Source organism: Silene latifolia, chromosome 10, assembly GCF_048544455.1.
Source record: "Silene latifolia isolate original U9 population chromosome 10, ASM4854445v1, whole genome shotgun sequence".
Classification (NCBI taxonomy): Eukaryota; Viridiplantae; Streptophyta; class Magnoliopsida; order Caryophyllales; family Caryophyllaceae; genus Silene; species Silene latifolia.
In genome coordinates, this window is record NC_133535.1 from 158,590,169 (window position 1) to 158,607,123 (window position 16,955).

Sequence of the window (16,955 nt, forward strand, 5' to 3'; positions counted from 1 at the left end):
AAGTTTACCTTCTCAACCTCAAATAACGAATCCGAATATGAGGCGGTGATAACCGGACTTGAGTTAGCCAGAGCCGCCGGCGTAACACATCATTTTGAAAATGACTCTCTCTTGGTAACTAACCAATACGAAGGAGAGTACGAAGCTCGGGACGATGGGATGGTAAGATACCTGGAAAAGGTAAAAGACGAGACCTCAAAATTAAAGTCATTCAAAATGCGACACATCCCAGTGTCCGAGAACAACCGGCCGACGCTCTCTCAAAACGGCCGATTCAACCATCGGAATATCACCAACCGTGCTAGTGGACATCGAGAACGCTAAAAGCATTGACGAAACCATCGGCATGGTGTGCGACGTGGAAGCCGAGACGACATGGATGACTCCGATAAAGAGGTATAAACTGACACATGAGCTACCGGAGGACCGCAATCTCTCACAAAAGATAAAGAGGATCGCAAAGAAGGTACTTGGTATTTGAAGGAGAGTTATACAGAGGTCCGTGACAAGGCCACTCCCGAAGTGTGTCGGTCCGGCCGATGCAGAGCTAATCTTGTGAAATACACGAAGGCATCTGTGGTCATCACATGGGGGTAAGAACACTAGCCCACAAAGCTCTCCGAGCCGGCTACTTCGGCCCACCATGCTTGAAGATTCCAAAACAAAACAAAAAAATGCAACAACCGTCGGATGCATGCTCCGGTGATACATGCACCTTCCCGAGACCTGCAGCCGGTGCTTAGTCCCCTTCCTTTTGCACAGTGGGGAATGGATCTATTAGGGCCATTTCCGACGGCATCCGGAGGAAGAAAGTTCCTAATCGTCGCCGTCGATTACTTCACCAAATGGGTTGAGGCTGTAGCGGTACCTGCCAAGACCGCGACGGCCGTAAGAAAGGTGATCTGGGAAAACGTCATAACTCGTTTTGGGTTACCCCAAGTCATGGTGTTCGACCATGGCCGAGAGTTTTGGAGTGATACAATAATGAGCTGGTTGGAAGAACTTGGCATCAAGTTCGCATACTCCTCCGTCTGCCACCCCCAGAGCAACGGGCAGGCAGAGGCAGCCAATAAAACAATCCTCAACGGCTTGAAAAAGACAGTTGAAGACCTCAAGGGAAGATGGGCGATGAGCTACCCGGCATTCTCGTGGTCCCTTCGAACCACGGAGAAAGAGGCAACGGGGTGCATCCATTCCACTTAGTCTACGGGTCCGGCGATCCTGCGGATTGAAGCAACGGTGCCAACATTCGAACGGCAGCCACTTTTAACCCGGATGAAAACGAAGAAGGCCTAAGAACCTCCCTAGACCTGGTCGAAGAAAGCCGAAATGCAAAGACGCCTCAATTTAGCGATATATCAGAGCCGAATGAAAAGGGCCTACAACCGAAGGGTCCACAAAAGGGATCTAACGGTAGGTGATCGGTCCTAAGGAAGTCAGCCGCCACCAATAAAGGAAACATTCATGGCAAGTTGACGGCCAATCGGGAAGGTCCCTACAAGGTAGTTGAAGAAATGAGGCGGGTACATACCGGTGACGGACATGGGGATGTACCTCACGATGAGCCATTGGAACACCGACAATCTCGTAAAATACTTTGTATAGCAAAATGAGTTGCCCAAAACAATTGTTGGCACCCCAATGCATGTTCATGTCTAAATAAGGAGTCATCCCCATTTTCCATCAAAGTGTTAATCCCCTCCATAGCCATGTCACGGAAAGCACAACGGCAGTCAAAACGTAAACTCCGTTGCCCGTGAATCGGCGGGAAGAGACGAGTGAAACGCAACCGCCCTCGGCAAATTAAGACCGAATCTAAAGACGTTAAACACGGTTGAGATACGCATTCTAAATCGCCTCGGCTAAAGCCAAAGGTAAAAACGAAAAGCGCTCAATTAATTAACGAATCGCCTCGGCAAATTAAGACCGAATCTAAAGACGTTAAACACAACTTGAGATACGCATTCTAAATCGCCTCGGCTAAAGCCAAAGGTAAAAAACGAAAAGCGCTCAATTAATTAACGCCAGAAGACAAGTGAAGGAGTAAATCAAAGGCCTCGGCCAAGCCAGAGGCAAAGCAAGCAAATTCCCATTAAGAAAAAGATAACGAGTTACAAGAAGGAGAAATACAGACGACGGCCGTCCCCTTTGGGATGAGCCAAGATTCTACCTACCAAGGTTTTACAAAATACAAGGAAAAGTAAAGCAAAAGGTTACGGACTGGTTCTTTGAAGCGCCAAAAGGATGGCGGGGAGAAAAGGCTTAATAGTTGGCCCCCGAATAGTCAAGCTATCCGAGACGCCGGTGAGCCTCGGTGACGACCGCCCGTCTCCCTATGCCCGTTCTTTGCTTGCCCTTGCCGCCATCGCCACACACCATCCTTGGTGGGCGACTTAGATGCAATCTGGGCGGCCTTAGCATCCTCGGCTTTCTTGGCGGCCTTAGCATCCTCGGCTTTCTTGGCGCCCTTAGCATCCTCGGCTTTCTTGGCGGCCTTAGCATCCTCAGCTTTCTTGGCAGCCTTAGCATCCTCAGCTCTCTTGGCAGCCTTAGCATCCTCAGCGGCCTTGGCCTTAATGGACTCTTCTCTGGCCGCCCTCGTCTTCTCAGCAAGGGCCGCCTTTTCCGCGGCCGCCTCTTCCTCCTTCTTGGCCCTCGCATCCTCGGCAGCCTTATCCGCCGCAGCTTTCTCGTTAGCCTCGAGCCTATCGTCGAACAGCCCGTCAAATTTTGGCCACGGAAAGGAGCCATCCGGATACAGCTCCCCAATCACCTCCCTGAAGGTTTCTTCGGTCAGGTCCCTATATTGAGCACACATGCGGGGGATAATCTTCTTTTGAAGCATCTCAATATCCTTCTCCCTCCGGGCAAGGATAGCACTGGTACCCCTATGTGACTCACTTTGGAGCCGGTGCGCCCTTTTCGACTCCTCCCTTTGGGCGACAACAACGTCGTAGCCGCCCTTGTACTGTCCCGTTCCTCCAAAGAACTTGGCGGCGGCGAGGTCGGCCACCTCTAACTTGGCCTTCTCGGCCGACGCAAGCGACTTCTCAACTTCCTCCACACGCGCTCGTGCAGCAAGGAGATCAAGCTTAGCCTTCCCGGCTACCCCCTTTGCGGCGACAACGTCAAGCTTCAGCCGTTCTATCAACGGTCCCGTCTTGGCCAGGGCCTCTTCTTGCTCCCTAATGCGAAGGCCGGCCAGTTCGGACCACTTCCCAATCCTCTTGCTCAGCCTTGTACCCTCCGCTATGAGCTGGTCGTTGGATATCGACGCGAGAATAGAGTCGGCGGTGGCATTTTTCCCCCCGTCCGCACAGCCTCTCCTCAATTTGCCGCTCGATGGTGGGACAGATCTGCGCCGGTTGATCTACAAAAATTCAATCAAAGAGTCCACGTCAACGTTCACGGACATACCGAGAGCCGGTCATCGGTATATCTAATGAGCCACTAAACTGAGCCGCAAGTTAGATCTGTACCGGAGGGCTTGCTCTTCTTGGCCGATTGACCCGCTCCCTCGGCGCCCTCGTTAGCATGAGTCGTGGCAGCAAAAGCATCGGCGGTAGGGGTAGGCCTTTTCCTCTTACGCCTAAGTGGAGATCCTCAAAGATCGGAATCCTCCCCGTCGACAATGTCGACGATTTCCACCTTCTTCTCGGACAGCGGGAATTGGAGGCGGAATCGAGGTTGACACCGTAGCCGTCGAAGACTTGGCTTTCCGGACCGGCGCGGAATGGCGGCACTACCTCGGCCGAGCCTCCGCCTCGTCCAAGCTCTTGACTTTTTGATCCATGAGGTCGATGGCGACGGACGGCGGTCATGTACATCGGCCTTGATTCCTCTCCGCACGTTACCATCTTTGTCAAGTCCCATCTTCTTGAGGAATTGCTCGAGACGAACCGAGCCAAAGTTCTCTCAAAAGAAACAAAGTAAGAGTTAGACAAAGGAACGAGTCAAGGCCCAAAAACAAGAACGCTAAAACAGAAATGGGCCTCACACCGACCCCACTCACCCCGTGCTAGGGCCGGTATGAGGCCGACGTGGCAAAGCGGCTCGTCCATCAGGATGACTTGCGTCGGGGGCAACCAAACTTTCGGCGTCCCATCGTCATCGACCTCGAAAAGCTTCAATGCCCGCGTCTCGTCCTCGTTGAGACAGACCTTTGCGGCGTCCATCTTATTCTTGCCCTTGGGGATCATCTTCTCACGCTCCCCTCGCTCTCGCACCGCAAGTTAACGTGGTCTTTGAAAAGACCGAGGCAACGGATAATCATACTCGGGACCTCGACATACACCCACCGTTCCTTCCGGCCCTTGCGGAGGTGAGCTTAGGCACGGTGAGATAGCCTGGCTCGGCTCTCACGGGCGCTATACCACCCCCGGCCACCTTGAACATTCATTCGAAGAAAATGAATTCGGCGGAATAAATTTACCGTTGGGATCACCCCCTAAAGAGACACAACCACACGAAGCCGACTATAGTCCTAACGGCCAAAGGGTGAAGGCTGCGCCGCCGCAACGTTCATCGCATGAATTATGGTAGAGACGTACATATTGAGAGGAAACCGGAGACCATACTCCGGTGCCTCATATATACGCCGATGTGACCGGGGAGGGGGCAACAGACGGCTGACCCTCTCCGGGGATAACAATGTTGTACCCCGGCCGAAAAAGAAGTGATCTTGAAAAATTCAGAGCGGAGGAGCGGATGAACTTATCGATCCAAGCACGATCGGGGCCGATAGTACGGGCATCATAATGATGCGGGGATCGTGACCTCTCCCCACCGGAAGGATTCCCTTCCTCATCATCATCAACATCGTCATCATCCTCCCACCGCTCCCGGGACTTTGCGGTCAACTTCAGGAGAAGGAGACCTAGGGCCCCCAGACCTTAACGGAACGGCGGCTACCGCCTCCTCCTCATCAAAACGCGCCGGGGAACCCCCCCGGTGCACGGTTACTGGGACCGGCGTCAGCAGAAGACATGGTTCACAACAATTACTTAAAACAAATTAAAAGATGATAAGTTTTTTTTGGTTTACCTTGAAGAAAAGTGCTACGCCGACGTAAAGATTCTAAAGATTGGAAGAGAAAGAAACACTTGAAGTTCTAGATCTAGAAAGAAGAAAAATTTTTGGAATGAATGAAATTAGTAACCAATTTCACTTCAAAGATCTGGTATTTATAGGCCAAGGCCCACAAAGGAGGACCAATCAAAGCGCAGCCCATGAAGCGTCAGCCAATCAACGAAGAGACACATGTCAGGCATGCGTACACGGAATGTCAATCGACGCAACAGTTGAATGTCAATCAATGCAACGAAGAACCAAGCGTCTTCAACACGCCCCTTCATATCCCTTTGCCTATTCATCTTCCTCAAAGAAAAATCCTAAAGTATCATTTCTCCGCCGCAATGTGACTAACCAAGCTAGGTAGCACCGGCCGGGGTAATCGAAAGCACACCGCACTCTCAACCTTGGGTCCGCCGCCAGCAAACATCTTCTCTTCCACATTTGATGTCCAATACCCATCCATGTGGAGGGGGATATGGTACGGCCTGTTGTCGTGATAAGCCGAGGGAGAAGAAGCCGGGGCGAAAAATTTTCACTTGTGCGAATATACGCTCAACATACATCGGAGCCCATACCACGGCATAGACTACGGCTGGGGCAAATTGATGGGGCATATTCTACACCCGCTGACCAAGTCAACATATTGAGCGAGGTCAAAGATATCCACAACCGATCAACGACTTTAAACAAAGATATCCGTGCGGCCTATCGGCCAGTCACCCGTCTCTCGGCCTGCTAAACTAGCCAGCCGGGAGACACATCCGCGTACTCATATCCAAGACCCCTCGGCATGGAGTCAACTGGGCCCTTCGTGACAAAAGGTGACAAAAGGTGACAAAAGGTGAAAGTCTATAAATACTCCACCTCTCTCATTGAGAAGGGGATCCGGAATCTAACCTAAGAACCACATAAATTGGTATTATCTCTCTCATCTCTCTACAATACACGTCATCAAGCAACATACCACTTAATCACGATAAGTACACTGACTTGAGCGTCGGAGTGAGTACGCTTGGCACAAAGCCAAGCCCTCAGTTTGCTCATTGTTGCAGGAGAGGCCGAGGAGAGCAATCAAGGCTAGAAGAGGCATTATTCGACAAAGCTAGCGTGGTAAACAAACCTACTTCGGAATTCATACCCGGAACAATTTCTATAGCAGCAATAGATAAAGATAAAAACAGATAACTCGGGGATAATAAGATTGTTCTATTTTAATTGTAAAATCCCTCTGTTTTAAGGGAGACAAACCGTTAATTTATTACGAGAATTTTAATTCATAGTCTAATGAAATTGGCTTGGAATACCTAGACTATTTACAAAATTTTAATTTTTATGTGGTGGTTTGGTTTATTATAAGAACTTTTAGTAATGTAATTTTTATTTGCATGTGTTTCAATTTTTATAAATTATAGATTAGAAAAGACGTGTATACTTGAAATATGAATTGAAAGTCATGTAAGAATTATTTAAGTAAACTATTTTCCCCATTTTTAAGTAAAAGAAAAGTTTTTAGGAAATTTCAATTCATGTGTCTTGTGCGGTTTTGCCAAGCTAACATTCTCTCCATTTTGTTATTTTTAAATCACATAATCATCATGAATCATAATTCATGTGATCCTTTTAGCTCAATAATATTATTATACTGTTTGGTTGGATCTTTTGGAATGGATTGAAATGGATTTAATTCATTCTAGTGTTTGGTTGGAGGTTTTGGAATGGAGTTAGTCTCAGTTAGATACCCAATGAATTCTAACTTCATTTCAACCCCTTGGAATCTCATACCCATGTGCCCACTCAAGTTTCTAACTCGATTCCATCTTATTACTACTTGTCTACTTCTATATTCATTACAGTGTTGAACCAAACACTTATGAGGAGATACGGGGTTTTAACTTCATACCACTATAATATCACAACCCATACCATACCATTCCAATACTTCGAACTAAACGACCCTAAGTTTTTTTAAAAAAAAAAAATTTCAACCTTTTCCTTTCACAAATCAATACTTTCTCATTCTGTTGATTCAGAACATTTTGTTGAATATTATTCTATTCAAATACTATAAATCCAATAAACGGGATAAGAAACGGGTAAAGAGAATGATTGGATTGCTCAAATAAATACCAACAAAGGAAATACCCTTTCACTTTCTTTACATCCCATACCAAATGCTTTATGCTTCCTTAGTCCATATTCTGTTATGGAAGAACATTCAACCTAATTTTTCATACTTCTTTTATCCATGATTGCCAGAAGTGTAGAAGAAGAAAAAAAATGCATTGAACCAAAAAACATTTTAAAACATTTCTGTACATTTGTACACATTTGATTTCCCTATCGACTTTTGATATTGCCACTTCCGGCAAATAATGTAATAAAGTCCGACTTGGAGAGTCGGCTAGGTACTCTGTAAGTAAGAAAACTTTCATTATTGCTGCCGGAAAAAAAAGAAAACAAAAAAAAAAAATTCCCTATCAACTTTCGATATTGCCACTTCCAGCAGTCGGAGAACACAAATCGTTGTAAAAACGGTCTTACAGTGTGATACTCCATGAGTAGCAAGAAGCCTGACCATCCCAACCCGCACAGTTCGGTTGGTGCTCCGGTATGAACCTATATAATCGCCAACTTCCCGTCTTGGCCTGAGACAAACACTTATCTCACAATAGGGCTACTATCATCTCTCGAAACGGAAAAAAAAAAAAAAAAAAAAAAAAAAACAAACAAATTTCTGAAATATATTGGAAATCTATAAACCTTCAATTTTCAACTAACAATCATACTACAAAGTTAAAAGAATAGCGACATTTCCTCTATACGATCTCATAATCTAAGCCGAAAAAAACACAAATATAAAAGTTTCCTAGACAAAGATTTCAGAAACTTCCTCTATGATGAGCAATAGCTACTTTACAAATAATTTAGAGTGTGGAGAAAACAGAAAGCATCAGAGGATTATATAAACACTGAAACACGTCGTTGTCACTTACGCGTCTGAATTTTGGTTACCCTCGAACTCTCGTCTGATGATTTCTAGTACAAGTTCATTCCAAGTATCAACTGGACCCGGCATGCACCAATGAAGGCAATCTTGTGGAGGTGGCTTCCCATCTGGACCTCGCTTCGTTATTTTATTTGGATCGGGACTTCTGTATGGGCCTGGATGACCGTCATGGCGATATGAAAAGACGTCTGTAATATCCATCAGTTTCAATTTCGACCTGTTTGTCTGTTTCTTAGCTCCCCGTTGGAAACCTGAGACCTGTTTTTCGTGCATTGTATTAGTAAACCCGTTTTCCACTAGCTGACCGGGTAATATGGGTTTTACTTTCCCCGTGCATGATCCGCCTGTGTTCCACGCACCACCTTCATAATGATCGGGTGAATAAGATCGTAGAATGGTTAGACCAGTATAGTTCGAATGAGTAGCCATGGCAGCCATGCTCGTCTCCACAGAGATTCCGAAGGCTTCAACGTTGTTTACTGTCAGCGGTTGTTTCTTTGGCGGGGACCACAACTGTGTTCCGACTATCTCGTTGTTCAACATGTAGACAGATTGCTTCGCAAACCAGTGACCTGAGGAAAGGACGACCACATCAAAGTCCGGAATGTATTGCATGAAAGTTTCGTCAGGAACGTCAAGGTGGAGCTGGGCGACCCCTTGCGGTACATAGCCGGAGGCTTCAGATGTTTGATGGACAAGCCACGAAGACCATATGCGAACTATCATCACAGATTTTGATCTGAAATACCATCGTTGCATATGACGGTTCCCTCGGTTTTTGGGAGCTTCAACCTAGATAGAGACGAAATGAGAGAAGTAAAAATGCAGTGCAAAATGATGACAAGATTATAGGGATGTCCATTCACTTTAGCCTAATCAGTATCCACCCACACGATCACATCATTCACATGGATGAAAACCCAAAATAGACGAATTAAAAACCGGTGATGGTGAAACGTGAAATATCCACTCCCACGATCGCATAGATGAAAATGCAAAATAAATGGTGAAAAACAGGTGAGATAGATTAAACGCGTGAAGTATGGGTGGGTGAGTCACAATCCAACCCCATCACATATTATGTACTTTTACCAATCGTTGGTTGGCGCAGTGGTAGCATGGGGCTGCGCTTGGTAGGGAGGTCTGCGGATCGATCCCCCACAACTGCAATTGGGAGGGGTTTAAATACCGTAATCCTTGGACACGCCCCGAAATCCGGATTAGTCGGCCCAATGTGGTTCGGATTACCGGATGGTTTAGACCAAAAAAAAAAACATATTATGTACTTTTTCCAACATACTCACTCATCACTCAATTACCCTAATTTTTCTAGTCTACGAGCAAATATTTAGATAAGAGAATGATTAATCAAATTTTTTTCTTATGGAAAAGGCACCATGGCCACTGCTTACTCCTCTTCGGGCTCTTCCTCCTCTCCGAAGGAGAAAGCCTCGTCCTTTCCTCCTTTTTAAGGACTAAACCAGATGAAATCAGTAACAAGTCTTATTCTCTATTTCTCTTGTGAGTCTTGTGACAAAATCTTGTGTATTGTGGACTTGAATTCTTAAAACATATTTAGCTAAGAGATTGACGCAGCTGAAAATAGAAAGCGAGGCCAATGAAAGTATGAAACAAGGTTCTCCTCAGAAAATTAGCCCACAGTAACCAAATTACTCCATCCCTACATTCCATTTTCACATTTCTACAAGATTTACAAAGTAGGAATACATAGCTTGAATTTCCAATACTCGAGACGCAAGTGGCTCACTTGCTCTAAGTGAATAGTGCAAAGCTGGAGGGTGGCAATGTTCTTTAAATCTTTAATAAATAAAAAATTCAAGATAAAGATGTAACTTTCGAACTAAAAACTAACCCGACAAAGTATTTAGAAGGTATTTTAAATCAACTACTCCTAAAAAGTGAAAAATGGAAGGTATGAAGTAGTAAATAGTAGGGAATAAATCATATGCCCCTATGACAGAATTTCTTTAGACGAAAAAATTCAAATACCCTTTCAGATAAAGTTAAATAAACAATACTGTATTAAAGTTCAAAATTTACCTGCCAAAGCAAACACAAAAGCGATTCCATCTGGTTTCGTGCAACTGAATCACCAACAAAAGCTAGTGTTTTCCCACTCATTAACTCCAAAAATTTGGTGCCATTGAATCTTGGTAGTTCACATTGCGATGGCTTCCATCTCCAGCTTTCATATTCCTTGTCAGGCCTCCCATTTCCCTGGCAATTTTGCATTTGAGTAATCACAGGACAAGTGTTGTTTGTGTATACTGGCCCAGCCGGATCGTAAAACCATTCTCCTTGGAACAAATCACAATCTGGAGGATTCCGAACAAGAAATCATGTTAAATGCACAATCACTACTATTATGACCCTAATTTTTTTTACCTCATACGGTTCCTTTACGAACAACATTGGCATCACGAAATTGTGGCAGCTTGAAAATAAGTTAGCAGAAACATTTTCAAGAAACTTATTGACACATTTGCAAGCAACACTATAGTTGTATTAACCAACAAGCTCCACTTTATAAAGTCCGATTAAAAATCAACTAAGCCATTTCATTGTGCCCTAATCAGAAAGTCTAATAAGACGAATCATTTTTTTCCATTCTTCAGAATCGTCTAAAAATGAGTAAACAATTATTGTTAAAAGATGCCATACCTCATGTTAATCAAGACAAATTTTCTAACCAAGAGCATTTTAAACAAGATGTCTTATATCAAGCGCTACAGTCAACGTATGCTACTATGCCAGGGCACAGTCAAACAAGATACCGTAAGTCCCAATCATTTTCAATCCATAGATTGTAATCAAGACCTCTAATTAAGACCCTTGTGATGTGACCTTGTCCAAATCACAAGGATATGTCAAACCAAGAAAAAGTCAAGGAAGGACTAAACAAAGTCAAGAATATATCAAAATCGAAAGATATAGATTAAAAGGTTAATAACAGTTCTACAGAATAAATACGGAGTGCCACAGAATCCTCAGTCTAATCAAGAGAACAAATTAATTTTTCTGTGCAACAATTTTTTTCAAGGAGCGTTTTAATATTCGTGGGATCGTGGGTATGTCTAGTACTTTAGTCCCTTCATCCTAGCCGGGATCCGTATTGTCAACCTTGCACCAAAAATCAATTAAATAAGTTGCTAAGCAATTACAAATGCTGCTCTCAGCCTCTCATTAAATCTTTCGAGTTTCAACTGATAAGTTGCTAAGCAACCACTGAACACACTTGAGAGATCATATTCAGAAAACATGCGGCATTGGAATAAATAATAAAGAGACGAAATGCAAAATAGACAAGCAGACAGTCAACTCGACAAGGACATAAGGCACACCTGAATCAACTGAACCTTTGTTCCCGGGACTGCTGGCTGAAAACTCAGAATCAGGCAAACCAGCTGAAGGCGCATCATTTGATCCATTATCAATAGTCTCTTGATTCTCAGTTTGTACAGGGTTCTTAACGTCTTGCTCCGACAATGCAGAATCAGGCAACCCAGCTGAAGGTGCATCATTTGATCCATTATCAATAGTCTCTTGATTCTCGGTTTGTACAGGGTTCTTAACATCTTGCTCAGGCAATGTGCTATCATTACCAAAAGACATTGAGGAATCCGGTTTTTGGGAGACAGCAACATTTGACCCATCATCGATAGCCTCTTGATTGTGAGATTGTACAGGATTCACAATATCCGGTTTTCGTGACAATGTAACATTACTAGAGGGCACCGAGGAATCTGACTTATCACTAATTTGCCCTTCCATAAAATGCCCATCTTTAAAGGAAATGGACGAATCTAAATCACTCGTCCGATCAGCCTCATTGAAATAACTCCGAACAACAGTCCCAAACGGGTGCGACAACAGAATATAAGAAGCCAATGTTATGAAAACAGCTAGTAACCCAACTGAAATAATGATTGAAGATAATGCTCTTGGATAATTATAATTGGTCGAATAATCTTTCGACGGAGTAGAAGCCATCCTACCCAATTATATCCTCCTTAAGCTAACCCAATTCATCAATCAATCACTACTCTCTATACACAATCAACCCACCAACTTAAATCACCAAAATAATTCCCTAAAACTACCCTTTTCTCTGAAGAATATTAACAACTATCTCAACCCAAAAAAATTGAATCCACCAAAACCTAATTTTTCAAATTGGGTATCAATTTAAACCCTAATTTCATAATAACAGAAGATTAAAATCCAATCTAAAGCTCAATTATAGCTTAAAGATAAGAACTTTCTTTAATCAGCACCTTCAATTACTCAAAAAGTACTTCAAATCATAATTATTCCTGCAAATTTCAAGTGACCCAACATATGATTACTAAAACAATGTCATAATTACTATGGAAAACATATAATTACATATATCCTCCGTTCAATAATTTGTTTAACTTCCATTAAAATACGACTCACAAAGAATATAAAAAAAGTTAAACAAATAACCGATACGGAAGGAGTATAACTAAGTGGGATTACAACAAAATCTACATTAAAATACTTTCCTATAAAATGTAATGCTAAAAAAGAAACAAAATTTCAGAAAATTACAAGAAAATAATTACAGGGTATGAGAATTTAATGAAGCAAACCTGTAAATTGCAGAAAAAAAACCCAAGAAAATATAAAAGAATGGAAATTTATGGCATGAAAATATGGTTAGTGTGATGAGTGAGTGTGTGTATAGTTGAGAGATCTGGGATCAGCCGATCAGGAGATTTGGGTATTAATTAAAATTAAAAATTAAGAGGGTTATTTTTAATAAAAAGTACAGTAAAAGAATTTTGACAAATGATTTTTTATTTTGAAAAGAAAGTATAGGAGTTTTATTAATTTTTGGGAGTTGAAATGAAATCGGAGATTACGGTATCGTTAATTAGCTCGGGACATATATTGAATTATCGACCAACATTCGGGTAGAGTATTCGATGGGAATATAATGTTCATACAATGGACTATTCGATTATCTAAATTTATAAGAGAGTATATAGAGAGATTATAGAGGGGAGATTGATGAGAAATTGAAAAGTTCGATCTTAGGAAACTAAGCAAGTTGTTTTTTTTTTTTGGGTGTCGATCAGGAGTATCTCCTACCGATACCGAAGGTAATTTAGTGGGTTGACCCTTCCCAAATTTGGTTTTTCATTCGCAAGAGTCAGAAATCGAACCCATAACCACTTGTTTAAGATATGAAAGTCATTACCACTCACACCAGCCAACCTTGGTAAATGAAGCAAGTTGGTAAGAAGAAAAAAAAAATGAAGAATATATGATTAGTTGTTTTTAAGGAAATATGATTGATTATTTTGGTAATGTTGTGTTAATTAAGAAAATTATTTGGGAAGTGAATTGAAAAGTTTTTAAGTTTAATTTTCGGTTCTTATAAAAGGCAAATTAGAATTTTAAGGTATAGTGTGGAGTTATACTATTGGACAAAATCAGCAATTTTTTAATACGGAATATGATTAGTTCATTTCTAAAAAGGAAATAATAATGTAATGGACCAATCATTTTTTTTCTTATGGTTGTTTAGATTCATTTCAAAGGTCATGTAAACTCAATTTCTTTTTCTTTTTTACTGGAGACATCGAAAAGGCGATAGAGAAACATAATAAAACTTCCAAAATAATCTTACATAAACATTCAATAGTGACTTTATTATTTGAAATTTTTGTACTAAACGAATGACGAACCTAGATGAGAAAAAGGTGACTACTTACCACACATTCACCCATCGATGTCCAAATAAACCAAATGTCTTATACTCCCTAGTACTATTGTGTTTAAGGTCATCTCCGGTGAGGTCTTGACAACCTTAAATTAAACATGAACTTTAACGTTAGGTCATGGTGATTAGTGAGAATTATGATCATGTACGTGAATAAAAGCAATTTAAATCTAAGAGGGAATTGAATTGACACATAGGTAATATGGGATCATTGGAGGTTCATAGCTCACTTATAAACCTTTACTCATGTTAGTCATGTAGTCATGTATGATATTCAGTACTAAATTTTACCTTGAAAAGTTATCGTCGGACTAGAAGGTTTTCCTGATAACTGTTATTAAAGTAGATTTACATGTAAGTACCTTCATTTTAGACTGGAATTGTACTTATTGCCTTAGATAGTATCGAGTATCGACACTTTTTTTATCTTTTATGAATTCGTCATCTATTAGTCCTTGGGAAATTTCATCAATTAAATTTTGGGTGAATTTTAAGATTCATGGGTATTGAGAGTTGGCTCTAAAAATCATTTGTGATAAGATATGTATATTTTTTTAACTTGATAAAACGAGAAGATAGTTTACTACAGAATATTTTATATACCATTTCTATATACATTTATAACATGTACTTACTCCGTTTCATTGAATTCTTTACGTTTGCTTCATAAACATATCTCAATGCTCGTTTTCTTTTGTTCAAATCTTTAGTTACGTATCACTAAAAATTATAAAAATTTACATAAGATCTAAGAAGACAATATTTTATGTTATACTCATAACTTATGAATAATGCCCAAAAAATAAACGTAAAGAATCAAATGGAACAGAGGAAGTATGACTCATATAGTAGTACTCGGATTTCTCAGAGATTTTTGTTGAGGACCAATAGGCCAAAATCAAGTGGACTCTATTGCATAATGAGGACTGGACTTTGGAGGCCATCTTCCTAGTTTTTGGGCTGCTAGAGATATGTAGCCAGAAAAGTTGCTCTTGGGCCATGAGAGAGTCAATAATAAGTTTGGTAACCCAAAAGTTTGTAAACGGTCAACTTAGATGCATCGGTGAAGAGTAGGCCATCTTCTTTTATACTGAAATTGTCTGAATTAAATTTAATGGAGCTGCATTGAACTGAACTGAATTTATTGGAGCTGAACTGAACTCAACTGAAGTAAGAGTTAATTTGTGAAGAAAAGAACTGAACTGAATGAAATTGAACTGAACTGAACTGAAATGAGTTAAAATTAAGTCTTGGATAAAAGTAAAACATATACAAAAATAGCAGTTAATGTATTATACAACTGGTTGTATATACAACTTATTTAATGTAGTTGAGCTTTGTTATAAAGTTATCGAGCTCTACTAACAAAATTATCGAGCTATGATACAAAGTTATTGAGCTTAACAGAATAATTATTAAACTCAATAATTTTGTAAAATAGCTCAGTAACTTGTAAAATAGCTCAACAACTTTGTGTAAGAACTCGACAAATTTGAGGCGGTTGTAAAATGCTACTATACAACTGGTTGTAGGATAGTATTTGTGCAAAAATAGTGTAAAACAAATTCAATCATAATAATACATAAGTAGGTAAAAGTATCTATAACAAAAAAATCATTTTACAGTAAATTCGTGTAAGATCGTTTTACACACGAGTCTAAAAAGACAAATAAAATTATATTTCATTGCTTAATCCTATATTATGTTTTTAAAGTCAAAATTAATTAAAAAAGAACTTTTATATCTTTAAACCAACAAATTAACAGTAATAAATTAATGTATAAGTCACATGGTATAAATTCTTGTGTAAATCACATGCTTTTTGTCGCTTTTACCTCATCCTTAACCTTAAGAAAATATTAACCTTAGTTTTTCACAGCCTTATGACCATCAACGCGAAGACTGGTCTACATTGGTAGCCTACAAGAGTACAAGCACAAGAATCTAACAAACCTACAATAAAATTAACATGGTATTAACCATGGCGGATTTAGAAGGGGTTAGCAGGGACGTCCGTCTCTGCAGGCCAAGGAAAAAGTCGGAAGTTTTAGTTAAAATTTATGAATTTTTTTTCAGATTTACGTTGTGTCATTACTTGTTTATCCGCGCTAAGATTTTTCGCCCCCTAACAATAAATCCTAACTCCTCCACTAGGTATTAAGGCAAGATCAATTTGATTATATATAAGTTTCATGTAAGATTAATGATTGAACCTCAATTATCAGTTAAAGTTTTTGGTGAAATAATTTTCTCACACCATATTGACCAACTCAAGGACTCCGAGGTCTCATGCTCAAATTCTAAGTGCTTTTTCTTAATACAAATTGAAATTTCAGCAACTTATATAGGTGATTGAAGTAATTCTAACCTAAATTAAAATCAAATTGATATACAGTTAATAGGAAAACCGTTTATGGAGTTCAGTTGTATCTAAATAGTTTATGTATTCTTTTTGTTCTAGTCAATTATGTTATTCTATTTTTTTTTTCAAGAAATTTTAAATAAAGATTATGAATATATGATTGCGAGAGAAAGAATATGTTAGAGTATAAAATCGATCTTAAAACTGATTGATATGTTTATTAACATGATATAAGAGGCAGTGTGATCAAAAGGTCACAGTCCTCACAAATATGGAGAGACCTGTAGTTGCATTCACATTTTAAGTTGAAAAAACACTCATATAAGGGGATGTATTCGAGTATAAAACCGATCTTAAAACTCAAACCATAAACTTAAACTTAATTGAGATGATTTATTGACAGAGTATCGAACGCTCACATGACTATGAGGCAAAGAGGGATCTTCTACATGCATTTGACTTTGCAAAATGCATTTAATCATATTCATAAGATTAGCTCAATTAATTCAATAATTGGGATTAGTCATGTTTGACTTCATTATTTTAAATTATTTTCTAGTACAGAAAAAATGTTAAAATACATAAAAACAATAAATTTGTAAATGTCAACACATACAAATGATGATATACATTCATCCACCACTAAATGTATGTTCATCAACTTTTATTTCCATGATCTCTCCTTTATCATATAATCATATGTACTAGACTTTTGGACTTTTGCTAGTAATTGATGTTGAGTA

The 16,955-nt window shown here is 40.3% G+C and overlaps 1 protein-coding gene across 1 annotated transcript; it reads right to left on the minus strand.

Moving 5' to 3' along the window:
- Window positions 1-7,804: 7,804 nt before the first annotated feature.
- On the minus strand, window positions 7,805-13,040 carry LOC141606622 (protein YLS7-like). The gene is made up of 4 exons (XM_074425817.1): window positions 12,715-13,040; window positions 11,443-12,414; window positions 10,142-10,416; window positions 7,805-8,872 (listed from the first exon to the last, which is right to left on the minus strand). Exons 2-4 carry the CDS (start codon window positions 12,089-12,091, stop codon window positions 8,063-8,065), a joined length of 1,734 nt encoding a protein of 577 aa, XP_074281918.1. The 5' UTR covers window positions 12,092-12,414; window positions 12,715-13,040; the 3' UTR covers window positions 7,805-8,062.
- Between the last annotated feature and the right edge of the window lie 3,915 nt (window positions 13,041-16,955).

Excerpts from the sequence above, each read along its gene's own strand:
- LOC141606622 (XM_074425817.1), bottom strand. The coding sequence starts at position 12,091 with ATGGCTTCTACTCCGTCGAAAGATTATTCGACCAATTATAATTATCCA. Across the intron at positions 10,417-11,442 it reads CAAAGGTTCAGTTGATTCAG|ATTGTGATTTGTTCCAAGGA; the intron begins GTGTGCCTTATG and ends GGAATCCTCCAG. Across the intron at positions 8,873-10,141 it reads TTTTGTGTTTGCTTTGGCAG|GTTGAAGCTCCCAAAAACCG; the intron begins GTAAATTTTGAA and ends GTCTCTATCTAG.